Consider the following 23157-nt stretch of genomic DNA (forward strand, 5'->3'; position numbering starts at 1 on the left):
GTATCAGCAGGAGTCTGATGAAGATATTAATTCAAAAGGAGCTTAGATCCCAGGCTGTGTTGATTTGCCAAAATCTGAGATGTTTGGTCCTAGCAAATATTAGTTATTCTGCACTGTAGAACACTCCATGGATAGAGATTCTGTCTTAGAAAACCTCTGCCATGTTTGAAAAACACATAGAGAGTCTGAGTATGTATGTTTTATTTCACTTACAATCTCAGTGATTGTAGTGCTGTGCAGATTCCTTTGTGCTGTATGAAACATCCATTTCTTCTCGCCATTCCTGCTGTTACAAATGGCAATGCTACTCTAGCTCAAGCAACACTGCTGTCAATATTGACTGGAAATAAATGTATATTCCTATATTTGTGGATGCAGAATGGGTAAGAACCATTTTATTTTATCTGTCTTTGAAAATTTTGAAAAAAAATCAGATTCAGAATAAAAGGTTTGGTGCAGTGTATATTCATTTGTTGAAAACCCAAGGAAGCAAGTTAAGACAGATAAGCCATATGTGTATGCAAGTATGGTAGTTCTGTCTTCTTTGCTGCAATGTCCTCCTAACAGCTTCTCTGTTGCTGAAACAGTTTCTTTTCTACCATGTCCTTCCCCAGACCATATTTATTGCTCCCCTCATCTAACAAGAATTTTTAGATATATTGTATAAGGGTGTAGCTTTTCTGGGAATCCAACAGAGAAGGATTTTTTAAAGGTTGTGAGTTACCTGAAATTTTATTATTTATCTTAGAATGTGATAAAACATAATGTCAGGTTTTTTACACCTACCTGTTGAAATTTAATGAATTACAGAATTAAAGGAAAAAATCAAGTGAATTTTTAACAATATTCTTTTTTTTATATAGCAGTCCAGAGTATATAATGTTGCATTCATATAAAGAGGTATAGATTCTCAGTTTACCTCGCTTGCAACAGGTGAGGTAACAACATCTCCCAGGTTTTGAAAACCTTTATAACCTTCTACTTGTCCATAATAAAATATTCCACCAGAAGTTCAATGTTTTCCTTATCTACTACAGATGACTTTTTTTTTCACAGCAAGGACATGTTGAATTTGAATAACTTTACTCTGTTAAAGAGTCCATGATTGTGCAATGGTGGAAGCATTTCCACAGATGAGAACAAAGCAAATTTCCACAGCCACATCTTTGGTGGTAACTATGATCCATCCCATCCACGGAATGCTGTTGTTATACTGGTCTTGACATTACCCAAACTAAGACTGACTGGCAGGCTGCAAGGTGCCAAACAGTAGGGATAAATACTGTATAGGCAGTCAAAGCAGGGTTGAACAGAAACCTTCAAAGATGAATATCTAGTTCCACCAGCTGAAATAGTTCCTTTTTGATTTCTGACTTTAATCATTATCAGATCTGTAGTAACTTTAGGATACTCTTATCGTTTTCTCATGGGGTTTGGGTAATGATTGTAATCAAGTGGTATAATTGTCTGACACAGGTTTTAATGAAAGATATTGCCACTCCCATACCAGCAGAAGAGGTGAAGAAAGTGGTTAGAAAATGTCTGGAGAAAGCTGCCTTGATCAATTACACTCGACTTACAGAATATGCCAAAATAGAAGGTTAGTACAGCAATCTACTGCCAAAATGGCTGTAAAAGCCAACAATGCCTATTAACTACATATTCTGAGAGCAGCCTTTTCCCTTTCCAGAATAAGCCCCTTCCACAGCAAGGGGAAATGTCTCATTAAAATCTCAGCTGGTGAACTGTGGAGCTTTTTCCTATTCATTGCCTTAATATGCCTCCTGGGACCCTGTTTGAATGAAAGACTAGAACTTCCTAATTTAAGTTGCCCTTTGTTCTTACTTTTGAGTTTTTCATAAATCTAAGAGGTTGTTTATGGGTTATTTTTTATTTCTCTAACTATTTCTAGTAATTAAACTACTGACAGAAAATTCGTTCCTTAACAGCAGTGTTACTACTTTGAAATTTGAAAACTCTGGGTATAAATGCTTTTCTAAAGTATTTATAAGGCAGACAGATAGATAAATGTTAATTATTTTTGCTGCTGTTTTGTCATATGTATAATAATATTGTGATTATTAAAACCTTAATTACACCCTGATTGTCTAAATTAATTAATGGGACAAAATATTAGGTTTGAAGGTAATCAGAAGTTTTTCTGGAATTTAGGTATGTTCTAGAACGTATATAAGGAAATTAACTAAAATTCTGCTAAAAAAATAACAGAGATACACGGTTTCATTTTACAATTTCTAAACTTTATGTAGAACAAAAAGGAAATCATAATAGCCTTGTTAAGACACATCTCTTTTTCTGCATAAAGCAAAAAAGCCTCAGATATGCCTGTACAGATATACTCAGGAGTAGAAAACTGTGTGCACATCTATATAACTGCTTTTTGGAGATAAAATTAATTATAGGGAAATATTGAAGGATTAATTCTGTTTATTAAAAATACTAATTTTTATGTATATTTTAATAGCATATATTTCTAGCAACACACTAGAAGAAATAGTTAACATAGCAGCAAGACGAAGAAGCCTCATCTCTTTAGCAATATTGTAAAGCCAACATTTTTTTCATTTCTGCTGAAGTTCTCTGAAAAATATGAGTTAACCAATCTCACAAGTGATTAACAAAAGACCCATCTCATCACTATAGCAACCAGTATTATATCATGGAAGTAACAACATGAAACCATCTTAGTAACCAGTTTATCATAATTAATTATGATATCATGTTGTGTTAAAGAAAAAAGGATGAATAATAAATCTATTCTGGAAAAATGAAAAGCAAAAAATAACTGTTTTCATTATTTCTTATCTTTCTTTATTCATAAAGGGAATTTTTAATGTTCAGTATTTAAGTCGTGTTGCAAACCTGTTGAAAAAATGGGTATAAAAATAGAAACATTTTTTTCAATATGACAGAAGCTTGCAAAAGATATCTAAACTCACTGACAATAAAATTATTTGGAAAAGTTTTTGCAGTGATGTAAATACATCTTTTCCTAAGATTTTAAACTGAGGGACTTCCACTGAAAGTAGCAAAGTTTGGACTTTGGTTTGTTAACACTGCAGTAAGGGAACAGCACATGAAACTGTCGCCCATATTTTGACTTGCAAATTTCTTTTGGGATTTATTGCCTTTTGATTAGAACACAACTAGATTTCTTTTAGTATTTTTACATTCATGTAATTGTAAACTCAAAGCGCAATAGATCATTGCATATATAACAAGAAATAAGTTAAATACTTTTCTGAGAATAAAGTAGAATGCTATTTGAAAGTGAAGGGCTCCAGCATCATAACATCAGAAAATTTAATGCACTGGTTTTCAGTAGCAATGAAACCTGTATTAGTCCCTTTCTATACTCTGGCCATTACAAACATCCTACATTTTTATCCATATAAATGTAATAACTTTCAGCAATAGGTTCCATTCTGCTTCTTTGGGTTTATAGAAACATTATTGTATCTGTGCATTGAAGTTACATTCTTCTCTTGAAAGTAATTTATGTTAGTGTTTGCATTAAATACTAACTTTAAATTGCATACAGAAAGCATATAGTCCTTATCTTTATAATATTCCTCAATTTCTCACAATGTGGCTGTCATACATTTTAGAGATTTTTCTCCTTTTAGTATTTCTTCAATGAACAACATCATATCAGTCAATTAAAATGCAACTATTGCATGATAATATCAGCTATAGACCAATTGTAAGTACCTAAAAAGCAGATGAAAAGAAGGTTCTAATGAAAATAATATTCTTATGTTCTTACTTTCTTGTATTCTTTTACTATTATTTATGTTTCTAAATTCCCAGACACAATATGGATGCAAGCTCAGTGTGTCATGGGTCAATGAAATAAATTTCTGAATATAAATTAAGACTGAAATAAAGAATATATATGACTAGTAAGTACAAATATACTACTTAAAAACATACACTATTTCTCCCTCACCTGACAAAATTTATCACTTGTAGTGATGCACTTATGATTTTAAGAAGATTTTACCTTCTTATCTGGTATTTATTCTTCCCTAATTAAGTTAAATTAGTTTAATTTCTGTAATGATGTTTTTCTTCTTTTTTTTTTCTTTTTACATTTAGCAACAGCAGAAAAGGACTCAGGTGACTACTATTTGTATGCATGTCTGCATGTATTTCAGATGTACTGTGTTGTGTCTGTCGTTTTATTGTTTATTATTTTTGTTAATTTCTACAATACCAAGATACTGACCAGAATATTTGTGAACATTAAAATTAATTTTGTTGTAGTATAATCCATACATTCTTCATTTACACTGATACTTAACTATGATGTACATATTTATCAGCAGTTTAGCTAATTTTCTGTTTTGAAATATGATGCAATTGTAGTTTCTGTGAAAGAGATATAACTAAATGATGGCAGAAAGTTTATCTGTTAAATTGAAAAATCAGCTTGTGTATTTAGGGAAATGTAATTTCATAGTCATCGTTTCATAATGGGACTGCTGGATTTATTGATGAAGGTCTTGCTAGGAGAACTAATTTTGTAAAACTGGTTTTACATTTCACTGATGTGCTTTGTTTAGTGATATGTATATTTTTCTAGTTACAGCTGAATGTTGCGAGGATGGTAGTTCTTTGTGTTCCTGATTTTATAGAAGCTAATATGGTGTATATTCTTCAGTAGTAAAAAAAGGGTTTTTCAAGTACTTCTGTCCCGATATTTAAAAGTCATCACGCAAAGAGCACAGCTGAAGTAGTGTTTGTGACTGAGTGGTACTGGCTGCATAGAAGTATGAGGAATTGTGCCTATATACACTATGAAATAGATGTGCATACTGCTTTTTCTCTCCTGACATATGCACATACCCAAAGGAAGACTGATCATGATGCTTTGTGGGGCTTCACAAATAATATCAACCACTGTTATGGGAAGAGGCATTGACCTGGTAATGCTCTCAGGATGCAATAATTTTCCATCTGGAAAGACAGACTGGCGTGATGACTATAAAGGTTGCATGAATGTAGTTCAAAGAGGAGCTCCTTGGCAATGAGGACCTTGAAAAATACTAGCAGATTATTAAAACTACTTCTTTTGAAGTCTATGTTCATAACTAAAGATTCAGAAAATTCCACAGATTTCCAAAACTTCCACTGATTTTTGTTTGAAAGCTTTAAATGCCCTGTAAAGAGAAGAGATCTATTTGGAATTCTAAAAAAAAGAGAGAGAACAATGCACTCCTGGTATGGGTTGTTCTTGCTACAGTCTGTTAGGATGGGTTGATAGGATTGCACAGGGAATCTGCTGACTCCCTCTGATCAATAGGGAGAGGTTCCTTAAGCAGAAAATTCAGACTGCTTGGAGGGTCCTTCAACAATTTCTCTTTGAAAGGACCTATCTCACACCATCAAATACAAATATACCCTAAGACAGTTTCCCTTCTAGGTAAGATACCTAAAACTAGATAGAACGAGTAATTCCAGTTGCTATTTTTACACCTGTAAGTATTAAAGAAAATATTTCTTAAAATTAGAAGTTCAGAAATTAATTTGTTGAAATTAGTTTGTGAAATGAGAAAAGTAATTTTAGAGAGTGTGTCCTTTGACCTTTGCACTCTAAAACCTCATCTGTACACTTTTATATGATGTGTATCACCTCCAGTGCAAATCTTCCTTGAGCCACACCCTTATTATTTTTTCTCAGGCTCTTTATGTCACAAACCTAGACCATTAAGCACAGATGACATAGTTACAGGCACAGCAAAAAGAAAAAAAAAACTATACCTGATTTCAGTCATTTTACATTAGGTTTATGCATGCTTTGAAAGAAACCATGTTCTTAAAATAGGATAGCAAAGCTGTCCCTTAAGTGACCTGGCAAATAACTAGATTAGAGAATGGATGAGAGGCTATCATATACAGTGAGTAAATGGAAATTCACTATGTGAGTTAGGTGGAGGGTTTTAGGCTGTGTCTATAATTTAGTTTCTTAATTAAATATGAGTTATGACTAAAAATGCAACTAAAAATTACTCAGAAGAAAAAAAGTATTAAAAGGAGTAAATAGACTGTGCTCACCAGAAATTTGTGTACCATTGAACCCACTTCTCTGATGCAAAAGATAAAGCCACTGAGGGGAATCCCAATAAAATTACATTTTAGCCTGGCTAACAGGGCCAAATCCTACTCCTGTTAGTGTCACTAGCTGGACTCCTATAGTAATGAACTTGATGTACAATATGCTTAGCCGTAATACCATACGTTGCATTTTCATGAAAAATGAAGAAGAACTATTTCTTGGTAACTATTATTTACCCTTTGGCTTGTGTACTAGCTACTATATGAAGAATTGCAGGAGTGTCCTTGTTAGGTAATACAGAGGTGAACATGCAAATTCTTTTTGTTCAGAAAATCCTTTCTCAGCAGTGTGGTTGCCAGGTTCCTAGGTCTATTCCCGAAGTGCTCTCGTTTTCAGTCTCAACTGAACAAGACTCTGAATGTTTTCCCAAAGACTGTGGTTACATTCTTAATGGTAGACATGGTGGTATAAGCAGTTCTTCCATCAACAATAGTTGTTTAGTCAGGATGACGTTTTATTTAACACTGCCCTGTCATTGTACTGTTATGAATACAGAACAGATTTTTTAACAAAAATTACGTTTGCAATGACAGGAGTCAGCATGTCATTCCTTATTACACGTACAGCTGAAATTCTCATGGAGTAGCTAATATGCTCAGTCAGTATAAAATTGCCATTATGAGGAGAATATCAGCAAACTTACTATTATAATTTTGAACTATATCTAAGAACTCTCATATAATGCCCTTGTAGTTTGCAGGAAGGGTTTATAATTTGTCAAGGATATGAATCACAGCATCAATATGGGAAAATCTCTGTTTAAGTATGACCCATTTTCACTTCAACATATACTGCCTTTGAAACTTTACTATCTGAAAGTACTTTTTAGATCATTTTGTGTATGGCAAATTTTCCTGTTTTATTCAGTATTTAACTTGCATTAATTCTTCCTATAGATAATGTTGAACATAACTGGACCTTCTATATTCTGAGGCCAGAGACAAATAGCATTCTTTGTATGCATTTTGTATACTTCCAATGGAAGTAACCTATGGAAATTTGCATGCCTTCTTCACTTCTTTTCTCTATCCTTCAAAAAAGATGGCCTTCCTTATACAGATTTCTTATTTTTTACTTATATTTTAACACATCCATTAACACACACAGAGTATTAAAATACTTTGTTAATTCCTTCTCAGAAATGAATTCTTTAAATTTATTTGAAATCTGAATAGCTGAGGAGTAACTAACTCTGCTATTGCTTCTGTTATTGTCTGAGAAATGACAGAAACTTATACGTAAATACATTTTTGAGCACAGGGGCATTACCTTGTACGGATACAAAAGGACTGGGATAGGGATTAAAGTGGTAAATGGCTGTAAAGTGAACTGTTATTTTCCACAAATATTCATTTCTGAGGCAATAGACAGATTGTAAAGATATGACTTATTAGGCAGTTGTCTTTTAACTCATTATTTTTAAAATACTGTAATGACTCAGTATACTGGGCTCCTTCTGCCAAACTGTTTGAATAAAAGGAATGGGAATAAATTCCATTAAAATCAGGGCAAATAGTTACTGTGTAGTGTGCAATTGCTGAAAGACAACTGACAGTTGGTCATCCTAATATTTGTTTCTGTCAGACAGACTGCCAAAGGCTGAATAACTATTAACTCCATCCAAGGGAAGGTCAGGAGCAACTCAACAGTTTGCTGTTTTTTAAAAGCATCGATCATTAACAAACTCATTACACGTAAGTTTCCAAAGGAAAGGGAGTATGTAAATTCCCTCAAGGCTCAGAAGGATCTGTTTGACTTAAAAAAGAAGAACACTACAAACATTATTGAAGCTGAGAAGGCAAGTGGAGAGAGTCATTGTACCTGGAGAGGACTTGATTAAAGCTCTCCATGCATGTTCATTTCACTGAACAAACAAAAGTGAATGAGTTGCACAGGGGCATAGCATCGTCTTAGTCTCTGTTGTGCAACTAAATGGAAAGAAGGGAATATGGGCAAACATCCTTGATTTCAGTTTTGGAGCAGAAGTTTGTTAAAGAACTCCTGGATTGTTAGGTTCCCATCCTGATACTCTTGTAAACATACCTACATCCTCTTTTAACAGTAGGGCCGAGTCTGTCGTTGTCGCTGTGCGTTCCCTTTTCTAACCCCTACTTCAGGCACATGAGCATCATTTCAAGTCCAGTTTGATCTGTACGTGTATCAATCACCTTACATTAAAATTAGTTCCCAATTTTTAGCATGCTAACCTTGTCCTGTATCCCAAATGAGGAAGGGATAGTTCCATCCTTCATTAGCATTTCATCATCTCCAATTCCTCCATGCTCTATGATGCATTTTTAGACAAGAGTTTCATACTCATGCAACCTAGGCTTTCATCACCTTGTCTCAGAGTTTTAGCCTTCAGTTCTTTATTTTTATCACTTTAGCAGTCTATCTTTTTAAAGTTTGAATTCCACCTTCTTGAACATTTATGACAAGAACTGAGCAAAGTCATCCCTATGATATGCCGTGCACAGTAGTGGCAATACTGTTACACCACAAATGCTTCATCTAGTATATTCAAGGAACACTTGTCTTCTGATGTTGTTATCGTGCTTGTGACACACAGCCATTCTGTGAAAAGTTAATTCAACCCAGTCTTCAGAGTCCTAATCATTTCCAGCTGACATATTCCCAGTTTGTAGCAAATGTTTTTGCTGTTCATGTGTCAAAATATATCGCTCTCCTTCTTAAAGTAGTTTAATGTTTTTCTTTAATTCTTTAAAGTATTTTAATATGTTCCAATTCTTGTTACTGCATTTTGACCCTGCTATCTATTACCAATGTTTTACATTATCATTGCACTCCTAATATTTATTCTAAAGTCATTCCTGAAAATATTAAGGAAACCCAGATGAATCTTCAAGGAATCCCTCAAGAAACTTTCCATTGCTCTTTTCAACATGACCTATAGCCTCTCACTTGAAGCATCTTCTTTATCCAACACATAATTTCTTTTTTAATCCTCATTTTCTTCAGCTTAACTGATAGTTTTCCCATGAGGCACAGTATCAAATGCTTTACTAGTCAGAATAGATGAGATATACTGAATTTCTTTTATAAGAAAATATCCTATCAAGAAAAGCTGCTGCACAAGTCTAGTTCAACCTACCTTTGCAAATCTGCTAAATTTCATACTATTTTCTGTTTATTTTGTACCTTCAATTAGTATTTTTTAATTTGTTTCAGTTAATAATTGTAAGTATCCTTTTCCCTTCTCCCTACCTGTCAGCATTAGATTTGTTGTCATTTTTCAGTAAGTCTCAAAAATTTAGACTCTTAAGATTTTTCTGTTTTTTAAAAATACTTAGTGCTAAGTCTGCACTTTCAGGTGCCAGTTTTCTCTCCATCTAGTATATGAGTTATTCAGATCTCTTCATTCATGGAGCCTTGCAGTTTACCATGTTTCTTATCTCTGAGTTTTACTCCACTGGATCAGAAAGCGTGGAGAACATCAGTTCTTTCCCCCTTGAAGAGAAATTGGAAGTGAGGGAAAGAAAGAAAATACCAACTGCATGTGTCTATGCTGTCAAAACCAGAAAACAAAGAATCAAAAAATAAATGCTTTGAACATCATTAAACAAGGAGATTTCTTTTAATCTCTGTCTTTTTTTGGCTGTTTATACCTTTTCAAATTTGTTGTTCCAGTGCTTTTCCATGAGCCGATTCCCCTTCTTGAAAAAAAAGACAAACCTACAAAAAAACCAAACACACAGAGAAAAAAAACAACCTGTGATTGCCCCATAAAGGTAATGCAAGTGAAAACTATGATAAATTTTTAAAACCTGAAAATATTGTAGTGTGACCCACTTTATAAAATGATAGGTTGTGAGCTAGGAGATATAAACTCTAACTTTCTACAAATCTCATAATCTCTCTGTACATAGCTGATAATGGTAATTGATTCTGATTTTTTTTCTATAGAATTTAAAATGCTATTGAATTTTTAGAAAACAGTTATGGACAGACTGGTTTCAACTTCATAATTAAGTTAAATTCAACTATTCATAGAAGGATAGATTTTTATTTTTAAATCAGAAAAACATAGAATGTCCTCCCAGATGTCCCTCTGTACTTTTTCATGCAGAATTAATTCTGTGAGAAGTTGCAAAAAAATCCAGTACAGTAAAATCTAAATTATCTGTGGATGGATTATCCTAGTTGTGGATTAGCTCTTCAGAGTCAGTTAAGGTTTACTAACATATTAGCTCCAGTTTATTGATATTTGTACTGCTTTTGATAGAAGTCTAGAAGCAATCTTGCAATTTTCACATGTCAAAAAGATCAGAGTAATGGACCCTGCTGGAGTAGAGTTGGATCTGTAATGCCCAAATTATGATGTGTCTGTATTATCAAACTGTATTATGTCCTGCTTTACAATGGGGTGTCCCTGTCATCCCCTCTGCAACAATCTGAGTTCATTCTCAGGTTCCTATTTGGAGTGGATCAGTTAGATTTCTTGGCAAGATTTAGGTCTCCCTACAGAATATGTACACAGACAAAATTTTTTCAGGAACTCCAAAACTTGCTTAACTCGTGCACTGCTCTGTGTGCAGTGTATCCTGTCATTGCGTTATCTGCTCTTCCCTACATCTAATTCTGCGACATGCATAGAAACAAATTAGTTGATCTTCAGACATCTCCATTATTAGACATCTTGAACATTCTTCAGGCTTTATTTAACACTGGCAGCTTTAATGTTCACTAGCACAACTCCTGAATGTTGCCAGCAACCAGAGCAACAGTGCTGAAATGAAATGAAAATTAAAACAAATGCCAGTTGTCTTACATGAAGGATCAAAATGCAAAGTGGATGTTCTGTTGCACTTTTGCATAAAATGAGCTGGACCTCATCGTAAACTGCAACATCACCCCAGAAGTCTCCAGCCACATTTGTCTCTCTGGATGTGAAGGTTTCTGTAAGCCCACAGAGACTGTGAACTTGAGGGTCTCTTAGCTACTTGCATTTTTTCCAATACCCCTGCCATTGGTCTCTGACCTTAAGACAGGTTGACTCTCCTGGGTGTCTTGCTCTGGATGTGCTTGTTTGAAGAAAAGGAGGAAGGATGAAATACTAGGCAGGGAAAACCAGTAAGGGATGTATGCTGTGTCACTGGGGGGAAAACTGGGAGGCCATATACAGGAATGTCATAGCGGCACTGCATTCAGAACCAAGGAAAATTGCCTCTTTAATCAGCAGATTCCTGTACTCAGCAAATGTCAATGAGAAATTAATCACTCATGTTTAACAGCTTATATACTGGGGAGAAAATGAAAGAGGTGAATTGTACATTTGTCTTCAAAGATAAACTCTTTTATGGAAAGTAAGCTTAAGTTAGGTTTTAGAGACAGTGTTGTTAGGTTTTAGACATCCTGATTGTCTCAGGCAAGAAGCTCCCGGACCTGTATGACACAGCAGGTGAGACTGGATGATCTGACAGTCCCTTGCGGCCCTAGGCTCAATTGGTCCATGAAGCAGTCACTTTTTCATTTCAGTAGCGGTTTAGTCAGTTAACTTATCTCACTTAACAATATTTTCTCTGTATCTATGTGATTCATGGGTAATGCATACTTGAGAAAGCATCCATTATTTGCAAAGCCTGGTTTGCTTTTTCATTTCAGCAGAAAGTGAAGCTGAAAACAGATGATTGATGGCTTTTTCTGTTTATTTTCTAAAAGATGTCAAGCAGGATATTTACTGTCTCAACTCCCACTGCAACTTGTTAGTTTGAGCAGTGTAAACACATCTTAACAACCCTTAGTAATTGTGGGAAGAGAGACATCATGAAGATAATGAAAACTGACAGCACTTGATTTCCATTCCTGTAATTCTTTAATGCTTACAAAGCCAGGCACAGTATTTTGTTCAGGTATTTTGGAGGTTCTAAAACTTCCAGATAAGAATTTATTGCTACTCATGTTTCATATATATTACTTGCTTAGTAAAAAAAAAAAAAAAGTTAGTATTTCATTCTTATGTTTCAAATTACTTCATAACCCCTTGTTTATATACCCACGTAAATCGTGGTTTCCCATAAAACATACTACCTACAATTTGAAGGTGAAAAGTCTTTAGTTACAGAGAAAAATGACTAGCTGATGTGGTAACTTACAGATGGAAAAGGAAGCTTTAGATGAAGATTAAGTGAAATGTAGGGAAGTACATATCATCCAGAAGAAATTGTCTCTACTGATTTATTATAAATAAATGACAACAAAATTAGAGAAATTTGCCCAAGGATGCAGAATGAGTGCAATTCTCTGCTACCTTTTCTTATAAACAAATCTCATAGGAAAATCATGATTTTTAAAATATTGTGAAAAGCTGTATGAAACATCAAGAGTAATTTGTTTGGGTTTAGCAAGTAATAAATTGTTTCAGAGTAAGCTCATCATCATCATGATGGCTAGGCTTCGCGAATGAAGATCCGAGAAGGGCTCTACCCACGCTTGCTACAAGCACGCTGATGGCTAAAAAGGCCAATGCGAGATAGACAAGTCAGGTTGCAGAAGGCACAGCAGAAAGACTCCCCAGGTGATATCGACGAGACGCGATTCTTTCTGCATTGTCTTTTCTCCTCGAGAGTGATCCTGCGTGTGTTCTCAAAAGCAGCAGCAGCGTTATAGATGGTGTGTCTCCAGGCCTCCCGATTGGAGGCCAGAGTAGACCAATGGTGGTGATCAATATGGCCAAGGCTGAGGGATTGTTTCAGGGAGTCCTTGTATCTCCTCTTCGGGGTTCCTCTCTTGCGGCAGCCAGTGGCAAGTTCCCCACAGAGCACGATCTTAGGGAGGTGGTAGTCCTGCATCCTGGAGATGTGCCCTGCCCAGTGCAGCTGTGTTCTCAGCAGCATGGCCTCAATGCTCGTGACTGCTGCCTGTTCAAGGACAGACAGAGTAAACTAGCAAATAGTAAATAGCATCATGAGTTTTATGAAAAGTGAAACTGGAATTCATTCACTGTAATCCACAGATTTAGTCATTCTTCCATGAAACATCATTCGGAAACTTGCCATACTCACCTCAAAGGGATATTTACAGTTTTATATTCTCTTTCCTCCTAAACATGCTAATTCTGCTGAAGAAACTAATCCTGAACATTAGTCCCATAATGACTGAAAATTACAGTTTCTAGTTTAAATCATTTATAACGACTGATTTATTCTTATGCCAGCATCATCCCTGATCATAAGTAGGTCTTCTCCTTCCCTAGTGTTCCAGCTTTGGAAACACTGTATTCCCACATTTCCTGTGTGGGAACACTTCTGATCCTGTCTTTCATCCTTCATTTTATTAGGCTTATGACGCCTTTCAGACAAGCACACCAAAAGAACCAGACTCTCCGTCCATTTCCATTTCTGATCACAAATTCTTCTCTTCAGCACATGGGATCAGAACTGCATTTCCTTAGTGCCTTGATCGATTGAATGGGTACTTACCTGAGACAATGTTTCTCTTCATCATGATCTCATCACAGTGGTGGTGCAGGATTATCTCACAGTTAGCTAGTAAATCTTTTTTCTCCTGCTCTCCTTAGTGAGAGAGGAGAATGTAAAACTACAACACAAGATGCAATATAATTATTAGAATTACTTTCTTAATAATTTAAAGGAGCCCTTCTAGGATATAATTTTTGAATAGTTTACAGCTTATTAGAAATGAATGCCATTGCGAATGCCATTATTTTGTTTACTTGGTTGGTAGTAAGGTAATGAAGATCAGGGTGAATTTGTAATAAAATGAGTTGTTTATGTTGAAGTCAGATGTGCAAGTTATGCTCTGTATGACTTGTCATACTCTGTATTAATATTTTATTCCTCATTTACATCTGTGACACTGCTAGTGATCTGTATGAATAGTACTTGCTGTGTGTTCAGGGCAGGGAGGACACTGACCACTAGAGGAAACAGCAGTTTCAGTCCAGGATAAGTGTAGAAACCACTGGTTTAGTCTGAATCCAATAGTAGTCTTTATACTATAGCCTAAATAATAGGGACTGGACCAATCCTTCCTAATCTCACTTGATTCAATACGGTTGTTGTTATATTCATATAATTGTTCTATAGTATAAAAATTGCAAATGCAATCCAGTACAGTATTGATAACAGTGATCTTGGCATTATGAATGTAATTTTGTTTCCTGGTCTATGTTTTGTGCTTGGTCCATGTTCCTGCAGTACGTCTTTCTTGAGTTAGATTGTGGTTTTGGAAAATGTATTATTTCAATATGTCAGGCTATATGGTTATTTTAATAAGATTTGAAAAAATTCCTCTTAGTTGCTTCAATAAATAATTTGCCTACTTTGTTTTCTCATGAAAACAATGTGGGTTTTAATTCACCTTGAAGTAGATGTTTGCTGGAGATTCTAATCCAATGTTTCTTCAAAGATTGCATCAAAGCTGTATATTTTATCACTGTACTATGCATCAGTGTGTTAGTGCTGAAGAACCGGACAAGATCACCTGCCTTTAAAATGTCTGGAAAGTTTCTTTGACCTGACAGAAATGTTAACTGTTAAAAATATTTATAGCATGCAAATTGATATTCTTACTGAGACCAAGGAAATTATGTAAATTGTTTAATTAATCTGCTAATGTTTTATGTCATGATGAATACAGAGTGGGAAAGAAATGTCAGCAGAATTTTCTGTGTATGAGGATGTGTATTCATATCACTTGCTATTCATGTGATCCATGAACATGCACAAAAATTGAGAAAATAGGATTCCTGAGACCCTCACTGACATTTTATTATCAGCTTCATAAATCCTCTGCAAAGCTGGTTAATGTGACCATAGTTTATATGTGATTATATTGTACATCATTTCCATACATTCCGTAGTTTATTCTTAGCAAAATTCTTAGCAATTGTAAAAAATTTCAGTTGGACTCTTCCTTTATCTTCCATGACTCTTTCTGGGGTCTAGTCCTATGATTATTTTTTTTTAATTGTAAACTAATCAGTATTTAGTTTCCCTGTAAGAATTTTAGTTACAGTTGGTTTACTTTGATGTTTTCTTTCTTTTTGAAGTCCACTGTGTAGAATGAGTGACCCTCATGTCATGTAACTTTTGCATTTATGCTTCTTTTATGTGGAGTTTTTATTAGGCTTGTATCAATTTTGTTAAAACATCCTTATTTTATAATGCTACTTTTCATTATGGTACTGAAAGGAATGCAGATTCATTCATTGCTGAACAGCAAGTGGAAAATTAGTTCTTTGAATAATTAGTTATTAGAAATTAGTTGTATAAATTATTGTGGTTTGCACTTTTCCTATTTTTAAATATGCCTAAAATGGAATGTCTTATTTAGATGAAATATTTGGAATTTTGGACTGCTGCAAAACACATGAATCTTGCTGATGACAGTAATGAGTCATCTGGTAAGAATGAGATTGTACTGACAATAACAAAAAAATCGTCTCTACTGTCTACTGTCTTTGTATATATGACCTTGGAGAGAAAAAGAACTTCCTTATTGCAGAAGTTGAGCATCACCGATTCACCTGTTATTTCTCACATATTAAATAGATAATGTTTACAACGATCAGTGATGCTTTTGTGAGTTAAGGATTTTCTCTTTATAGTGATCTGGACATTCAGCTCTGTTTATGTGTATTAAAAGATTATCCTTAACACTTGAAATTGCTTATAGTTGAGACAATTGTCACTTTGCACCATTCCTATTAGTTTCTGACATAATTTTCTCTTACTATAAATCATATTTGTAACTAAAGCAATTTTGATTTGCTTTTTATATTCATATAGAGACCATGAACCAAGCAACACCTGCTAGAAAACTGGAAGAGGTTCTTCACCTTGCGGAACTCTGTATCGAAGTATTGCAGCAAAATGAAGAGCATCATTCAGAGGTGAGGCTGTAGCTGCATTTGCTGTAGAGGATGGTTTGTTCCTAGATTTTTTCTCCCCTGATGTGAAGCAAGTGTGTCAAGAAACATTTTAGCTTTACTTTCTGACATATGTTTAAGGCAGTTCACATTTACAGAGGAATAAGAGACTTGAAGCTTATGAAAAGTGAAGTGAAATAAAACGTTACTTGAATTCGCTTGAATGAACTCTAGGTTTAGAAATGAAAATTAAAGAGCATAAAAAAGAGAAAGCATCTTTGTGCTGGAGGTGGTGAAATGGTTTGGAAAACATTCGTAGCCTTATACAGTTGTTCCTTCCAACTTTTCACCTGTCATTCAAAATAGAAAGAAAATGTAACTGAACACTTGTTTTCATCGTGCTGTACAGATCTAGATTACAGATCTAAAAATAATGATAGTTATAATAATTGCATTCACACTGCTCTTCCGTTGATTGTAAACGAACTTTTAAACTTGTGCTTTTTAAAATAACATTGTAAGGGAGAAGAAATAAAATGTAACCATTTTATGTTTCTTACTCTCATGTCTTTTTCTTCATGATGCAGAAGCTACAATATTTAGAATTATGGCATCTTTTATATCAAGGAATTACAAAAATAAACTTGGCCAGATACACATAATTTTATATGTTATAGACATTTAATTCATAAATACAGTTTTCTAAGGTTCAGGAAGTTGTTTTTACAATGTTCTCAAAAACTCAATAAATATTTTTTTTAAATATGCAAAGGAATAAACATGATTTAGAAGATACAGTTATAAAATATGATCATTCAAAACATCTGGTTTTATATCACACTATGGAATCTAGTTTTTAGCTTACATCTGTCATGTGTGAACTTGTTATAGATGTTTTATCTTATACTGAAGAAACAGCTGTTTTGATGATTTGAAATTAATTCCCTGGAGATCCTGTTCTACACTATCACTGCCACTGTGTTACACCATAATGATTACTAATAAAATGTATATATTGCTGTCTTTGTCTTTTGAGGACTTGCATTACTTTAAGAATATTAGACTTCCATGGAAAAGAATACAACCTCCCCCCAGATCAAATCATACATGCATGGTTAAACATCACTGTTCAAAGATTCATTTATTTGCTACTTATTTGCAGTCAGAAATGTGGTGTTTTTCAGAAAGGCATATATTGCATGTACCTTCAGAAAAATCTATTCAGCAAAAGTTTTCAATCTAGTCTAAGATAGCTGGAAAAGAATAACGATCATTTTAAGACTATTTCCCCCTTCATTCATGTAATAAATGTTCAATTTCACTAACATTTATAGAGCATACAGAATTTCAATATTAAAATATATCTGTGAAAAAGATCACAAAATTATACATTCTCTACTCAAAACTGCATTTTAATTATGGTTACTTCACATCATAATGTTAAGGAAATGTTCAGTGATGGTAGAGTTGATGAATCTGTAAAATAGTATATCACATTTTTAATACTAGAATTTTTTTTCTTCTTTTTAATTCATAACATTTACAAATTTCGGGGATTCCCAAAGGGAAGAGAGGTATGTGATTTCTGACGAACTAAGCATTATTTTTCACTGTTTTTATCATGGAACTGTGTGTTGAACATGTGTCATAAACTGTTTTGATGATTTCTGATTTTGTATAGCCACACTTGTGCGTCCTCTAGAATCTAAGAACTCCATTCTTCTTTTAATCCAGTCAATGTTTTTGTTCTCCTAGAATGTGTGTCACCAATTGCTAATTGCTTTTAGCCTGTTTTCATATTATCCATAACGACTCTTCTGTAACATTTTTTCTCTGTTCTTCTTCCTTGCTGCCTAAGTAATGATGGGTAGCTCTTGAGAGAGTCAGAAGAATTTCTGTCTGGGTTCAAAGTGTCATTTGCAAAGGGGAAGAAAATGGAGAGAAAATGTACTCATTTTCTAGTTTTGGTTTTGCTTTGCTTTGAAAAGTTGGCAATGTTTTCTGAAAGGAGTTTTTTATGCCTGGCAGGGTCACCTGCCAAAGCCTGTACACCATGTTTTGGGGTTTTTTTGCATTTAGTTATTTTCTAGCATAAGAAGTCTTTTGCTTTAATGAACTCCCATTTATATAGGATTTATTAATAAGAAACTTCTTCCAGTTTGATGAAAAAGGCTCCATTTCAAACTCCTGTCAAAGTTTTTGAAGCTTTATCTGTCCTCACTGTGGTGCCAATCATCATCCTTCAATACTGACACTGCAACACACAAAGTACACAAAGTACTTTTCAGTAATAGCAGAGGATGCTCAGCATTTCTTTAAAACCTCTTGCCAATTCATCATTTCTCCATTTGCCCCATGTCAGGAAGAACCACAGGCAGTCATCAGAAAGTCCAGGGTGCAAAAGCATCCTTGTAGACCACTTTACAGAAGTTGTATTTTATTTGATGACTTTCAGACCCGAGTACATAATTCTACATTACCTAGGACTTACATTTCAGAAATGCAAGTGAGAATTTCTGTGACTTTATTTGATGTTGTGGGGACTCAGCACTTGTAGATCAAGCTACATATCCGTGGTGGCAACTCAGAAATATTCAAAATTAGGTATTCAAAACAAGTGGCATAAGTTTGGAAGCAATGACATTTTCCTACCCACTGTGTGTAGGCATTTCTCACTGTCAGACATTTTTGTAAACTCTGAGCAAAACACTCTCAGCAGTGTTTGATATTCATCCCATTTCATAAACTTGCTTCACCTTCATCTTTAATTCCAGGATCATACAGCTTCCCCTGATCCAATACTCAGCTTCAATACTGACCTTTAAAAGCCTAGGTTTATGTGACAGTGAACAGGTACAATTGTTACATGTCTTTGATGTGGAGTTGGCTTTACTTACTGACACTATTTTTCACAGATCTCTTCTTTAAAGTTAGTATTATTTAAGAATATAATTTTTTTCACAGAGATAACTGTGTATTACAGTATGTTAAGTTACTGAAAATTAATATAGACATTAGTGACCTTCTTAAGATGTACTTATAGCATTTGCAGAAGGAAAACTGGATGCCTTTCTTAGAGAAGCCAACACCTTTAAGGCGAAAATAGGAACTAAAAAGCACTCTGTAGCTGTTAAAATGTTTTTTAGACTTCAGGGAGTAAAATTTAACACTAAAACCATTCCTTCTGATTACTAAATGAATGCAAAAAATATTCATAAAAATTTATTTTAAAAATTAAATCATCTGATTACTACCAGCTTTAGAATTGAATGAAAACAAAAGAAGCATATACAGTAATTCTTTCAAGGAGGAACCTTCATGCTTTTATTTGCTCTCTGGCAAATTATTTGCTCTCTGGTATTTATACTCCTTTTTTTAGTTTTTTAGTGTTATATTTTTGTTCTGATTATATCACCTTTCCCAGCCTAACCTGTTTGATTTCTTACATTTTTCATGCAAGGTTTTATAAAATATTTTCACATTTTTCACTTTGCCCATTCTTCCTCTGCAAATGACATGGCATGACATACCCAGATATATTTTTCCAAAGATAAAACACATCTCTTTCCTTTGACTTGTGTTTAGTAATTCTGTTTTGTCATGTTTGCAGGCATTTGCTTGGTGGCCAGAATTGTTGGCTGAGCATGCAGAGAAGTTTTTGTCTCTGTACTCTGTTGATATGGATTCAGCACTTGAGGCACAGCCACAGGACTCCTGGGACAGCTTCCCACTTTTCCAGCTGCTGAATAATGCCCTCAGAAATGACAGTAAGTTCTAAGTTTTTTTACGTATTCTGTGGATTATATTTTTTTATGTGCCCACACTTTAGAAATGTGTTTCTAAATAATAGAATGGTCAAAATAAAAGTGACAATGTCTATTTTTATAATACATTTCCTGGTGCTCCATTTCTTGGAAGTTTCTCTCTAATTTTGTACCATTTCAGTCCTTATTCTGGCAGTCCCATATCCATTTAGTATTCACAGAGTACACAGTTTTGAATCAATTATGTAAAAGTAGTATAAGATGCATTGATAGTTTGTGTTTAATCTATATTGATTAAATAAAGTTATAGTCTTTATTTCTTTCCAAGCCTTCATGTAAACTAATTACACATTAGTTTTGTCTATAAAGGTATTGTAGGCTTAGCATGAATGGAGTAAGATACACACAATAAATGTTTCATTTGGATCCTGTGTTGAACTAACTACATCTTCAGAAACTTATTAAAATTGCCATGATGGTGTCATTTAATCTCAATTTAGAAGGCTGCTCAGAAGGTTGTAGGAATTGTTCAATCTTGTGCAGATCTCAGAAGAATTAGACTACTATACAGTGTATTGTACACTACTTTAAGTGGGTGTCTGGTCATCTAAAATCCAGATTACAAATCTGAAGTCTATATTCAGGTGTCTTTCCTACCATCTTACGTTTTCAGTTTAGGAAGCATATCCCTAGTTGTGATGTTACTTGAGCTTAAAACAATTATTTGGTTTCTGAAAACTGTGTAGGTACTTTGGAGTAGTCTTACAAGAAGGATTTGCGACACCAGTTTTAACTACATTATTGTGTCATTTGTGTTCCTTTCAGGTTTATTTCCAACCTGAGAGAAGTGTTAGAAGCAAACAAGGATTGTCCTCACATCCAGAGAGATTCCTGATAGGCTACTAATATTTCTTTCCTTAAAAGATTAAGTGGATAATAATGCTAAATTAATAAAAAAGCCTTAAGAAAGACATTTTATGAAAACTTTCATGTCGAAGCAATTATCATACATATTGTAAAACTTTAACTGGAGGATATGAAACAACTGTTGTATGAAATATCACACCTGTATACCAATTTCCACAATTCCCTAATGGTAAAAGATATAGTAAATTACAGTTTCTGGTGGGTGAAAGCCATCTGGAAAACTATACACTTTTTTTCCCCCAGAACTACTGGAAAGCAACGATGGAAATTAGTCACCTTTTAATCAGTGGATATGTTAGCAAGTGGCAAGTGACCATTCTACCAAGAATTGATTCCCAAGTGGAACATACTTCAGTGCTTATTCTTTAATTAACAGCCTTTTCACCTTGTAACTGCATTAAAGCGATTAGAAAGTGCTTCCCATGCTTATATAATCAATTTTAGTCTTCTAAAGTAAAATAAATAATTCTGGCTTTAAGTGAAAATCTTTTCCTGAAAACTATCACTTTCATAAAGATATATTTAGGGAAAAAAAATGTAAAAAGGGAAAAACTGGAATGTGGTCTCATGAGGATAAAAAGGCTAGTGTTAATAATTAACAAGGAGAGTGAAGTGGAGTAAATTAGCCATAATAGAGCCCAGAGTGACTGGCAAAGTCACCTCTCATTATCAAAAAACTCATTAGGAAATGAAGAGGTGGAAATCCCACTGGGTTATTCTCACTCTCTGGCTATATCAGAGATTACTTTTCAGATTTCTTTCAAATGAAGAACTGTTAGGTCACCATATTGCATATTAGGTTAATCTTCAGTGAAATTTGGAGGACTGACGCCTGTATGTTATTCTATCTCAAGAGCTTTAAATGAGCTCTAAATCTTCAGTGCAGGAATCAGTTTTCACGTAAACCTGACATGAGAGAACTCCTAACAATAAAGAAAACATCTTACATTTACAGCATTAAAGAAAACTTACATGTAAGACTATTTTTATAACTATGTCACTAAAATATAATATGACAAAGACTGTGAGATAATGAAAATGCATTGTCTTGGCTATTCAAATAATAGTGAATGTATTATTTTACATCATGTACAAAACATTGTACAAGATTCAAGGCGAATACTTCAAAGCCAATATTTGATTAACAGTAAGAAAAAGATATATTTTCCAATACAGAGTATAACTTTTCATGAATTAAGAGAGGGGAGGATAGGGAAGTCCTTACTGAAGCTTCTCATTTCTATTATGAAGGACTCCATTTTGTGTCACCTTAAGATTCTTCATTTTTTTCTGACCTTATTCCACAAGGAAAAAGGTTCATCAGTGATTGCATTCCTGTTGAGTCTAACTGAAGAACTGCTTTAAAAAGTGAAGGGAGTAGTATGATCTTCCCATCTTATAAAATACTTCAGTTTTTCTTGTGAGAGCTAACTACAAAAAGTGATTTAAAAAATGGTATTCACTGCAAAGATGAATAATAGATTGAAGATAAATTTGTTGTGATTTCTCAAAATGTAAAGGTTTGAAAAAAATTAATGTAGCTTCTTTTATAGTATACATTTTAATGATCTCTAAAATTTCTGTTGTAAATACACAATTATGCCTGGCTGTTGTAAAGCTTCACGGATTGTACAGTGATAACAGTGCTCAACATCTCTCTAAGACAGCAAAATTATTTTTTCCAGAATTAGATATTCATGGTGGGAGAAAGGACATAGTTGTCCCAAGATTGTGTCTTATTTTCTGTAATGAATATTTTACTTTTTGTCCACATTCCTTGTAAACTATGTTGTGCAGGGGCCAGCTCTAGAGGGCAATTTACTTTCTGTAGTTCTTTAATTATTTAGATTGATCATGTTTTTAGTGCCTGTAGACAGACATGTACTAATTCCTTTTCATTTAAGATGGTGTCAGAGATATCTTTTAGTGGCATATGCCTGGTTACATGAAGTATCTGTTTATATGGCTTATTTTAGAGGTTTTTCAACTCTATATTCAATATTCTACTCCTTTCCTTGACAAGCCTTCTCTCCAAGTGTCACTATGTACTGTGCTGTTGCTCAGCATTATTGCATTACTACATTGGCACAAATCAGTCAAAACTAGTAGTATTATAGTTAACTCATAAGCTTCATTTTCTATCAAGTATTACTCAGTGGAACGTCTGCGCACCTGCTGTAGCTCAGCCATGACCTGTAGACAGTCTGATGAAGCTGATTTAGAAAAATCAGCATGTTGAGTGCTAGCCTTGTCAATGCTATTGCCATTATTATGGTTATTGACTTCAAATTGAATTCTCTTATATGTTTTTTCCACTACTGCTGTTGCTAGTAGTAGAGTGGCAACCAACACCAAAGACAGCATCATCACCTTCCTGCTTTGTTACATCCTCTGCACCTCTTTTGTACTAGAATTTAGGTATAACATCATAGCCCCTATCTTACAGGTTAGAGTTAGAAAACAACTTGGATTTTATG

General features: G+C 34.3%; 1 protein-coding gene across 2 annotated transcripts in view; it reads left to right on the forward strand.

Moving 5' to 3' along the window:
• The window catches only part of CADPS2 (calcium dependent secretion activator 2), a 299634-nt gene that overhangs the window by 221994 nt on the left and 54483 nt on the right, over window positions 1-23157 (forward strand). For both annotated transcript variants that reach the window (XM_050324387.1, XM_050324385.1), the window contains exons 16-20: window positions 1477-1600; window positions 4120-4140; window positions 15910-16013; window positions 17555-17563; window positions 19600-19756. In XM_050324387.1, coding sequence (XP_050180344.1) covers window positions 1477-1600; window positions 4120-4140; window positions 15910-16013; window positions 17555-17563; window positions 19600-19756 — 415 coding nt within the window. The remainder of the gene's footprint in view (window positions 1-1476; window positions 1601-4119; window positions 4141-15909; window positions 16014-17554; window positions 17564-19599; window positions 19757-23157) is intronic.

This window comes from Myiozetetes cayanensis, unplaced genomic scaffold (genome assembly GCF_022539395.1).
Source record: "Myiozetetes cayanensis isolate MyiCay16 unplaced genomic scaffold, myiCay2020 scf3, whole genome shotgun sequence".
In the NCBI taxonomy this organism is placed as follows: Eukaryota; Metazoa; Chordata; class Aves; order Passeriformes; family Tyrannidae; genus Myiozetetes; species Myiozetetes cayanensis.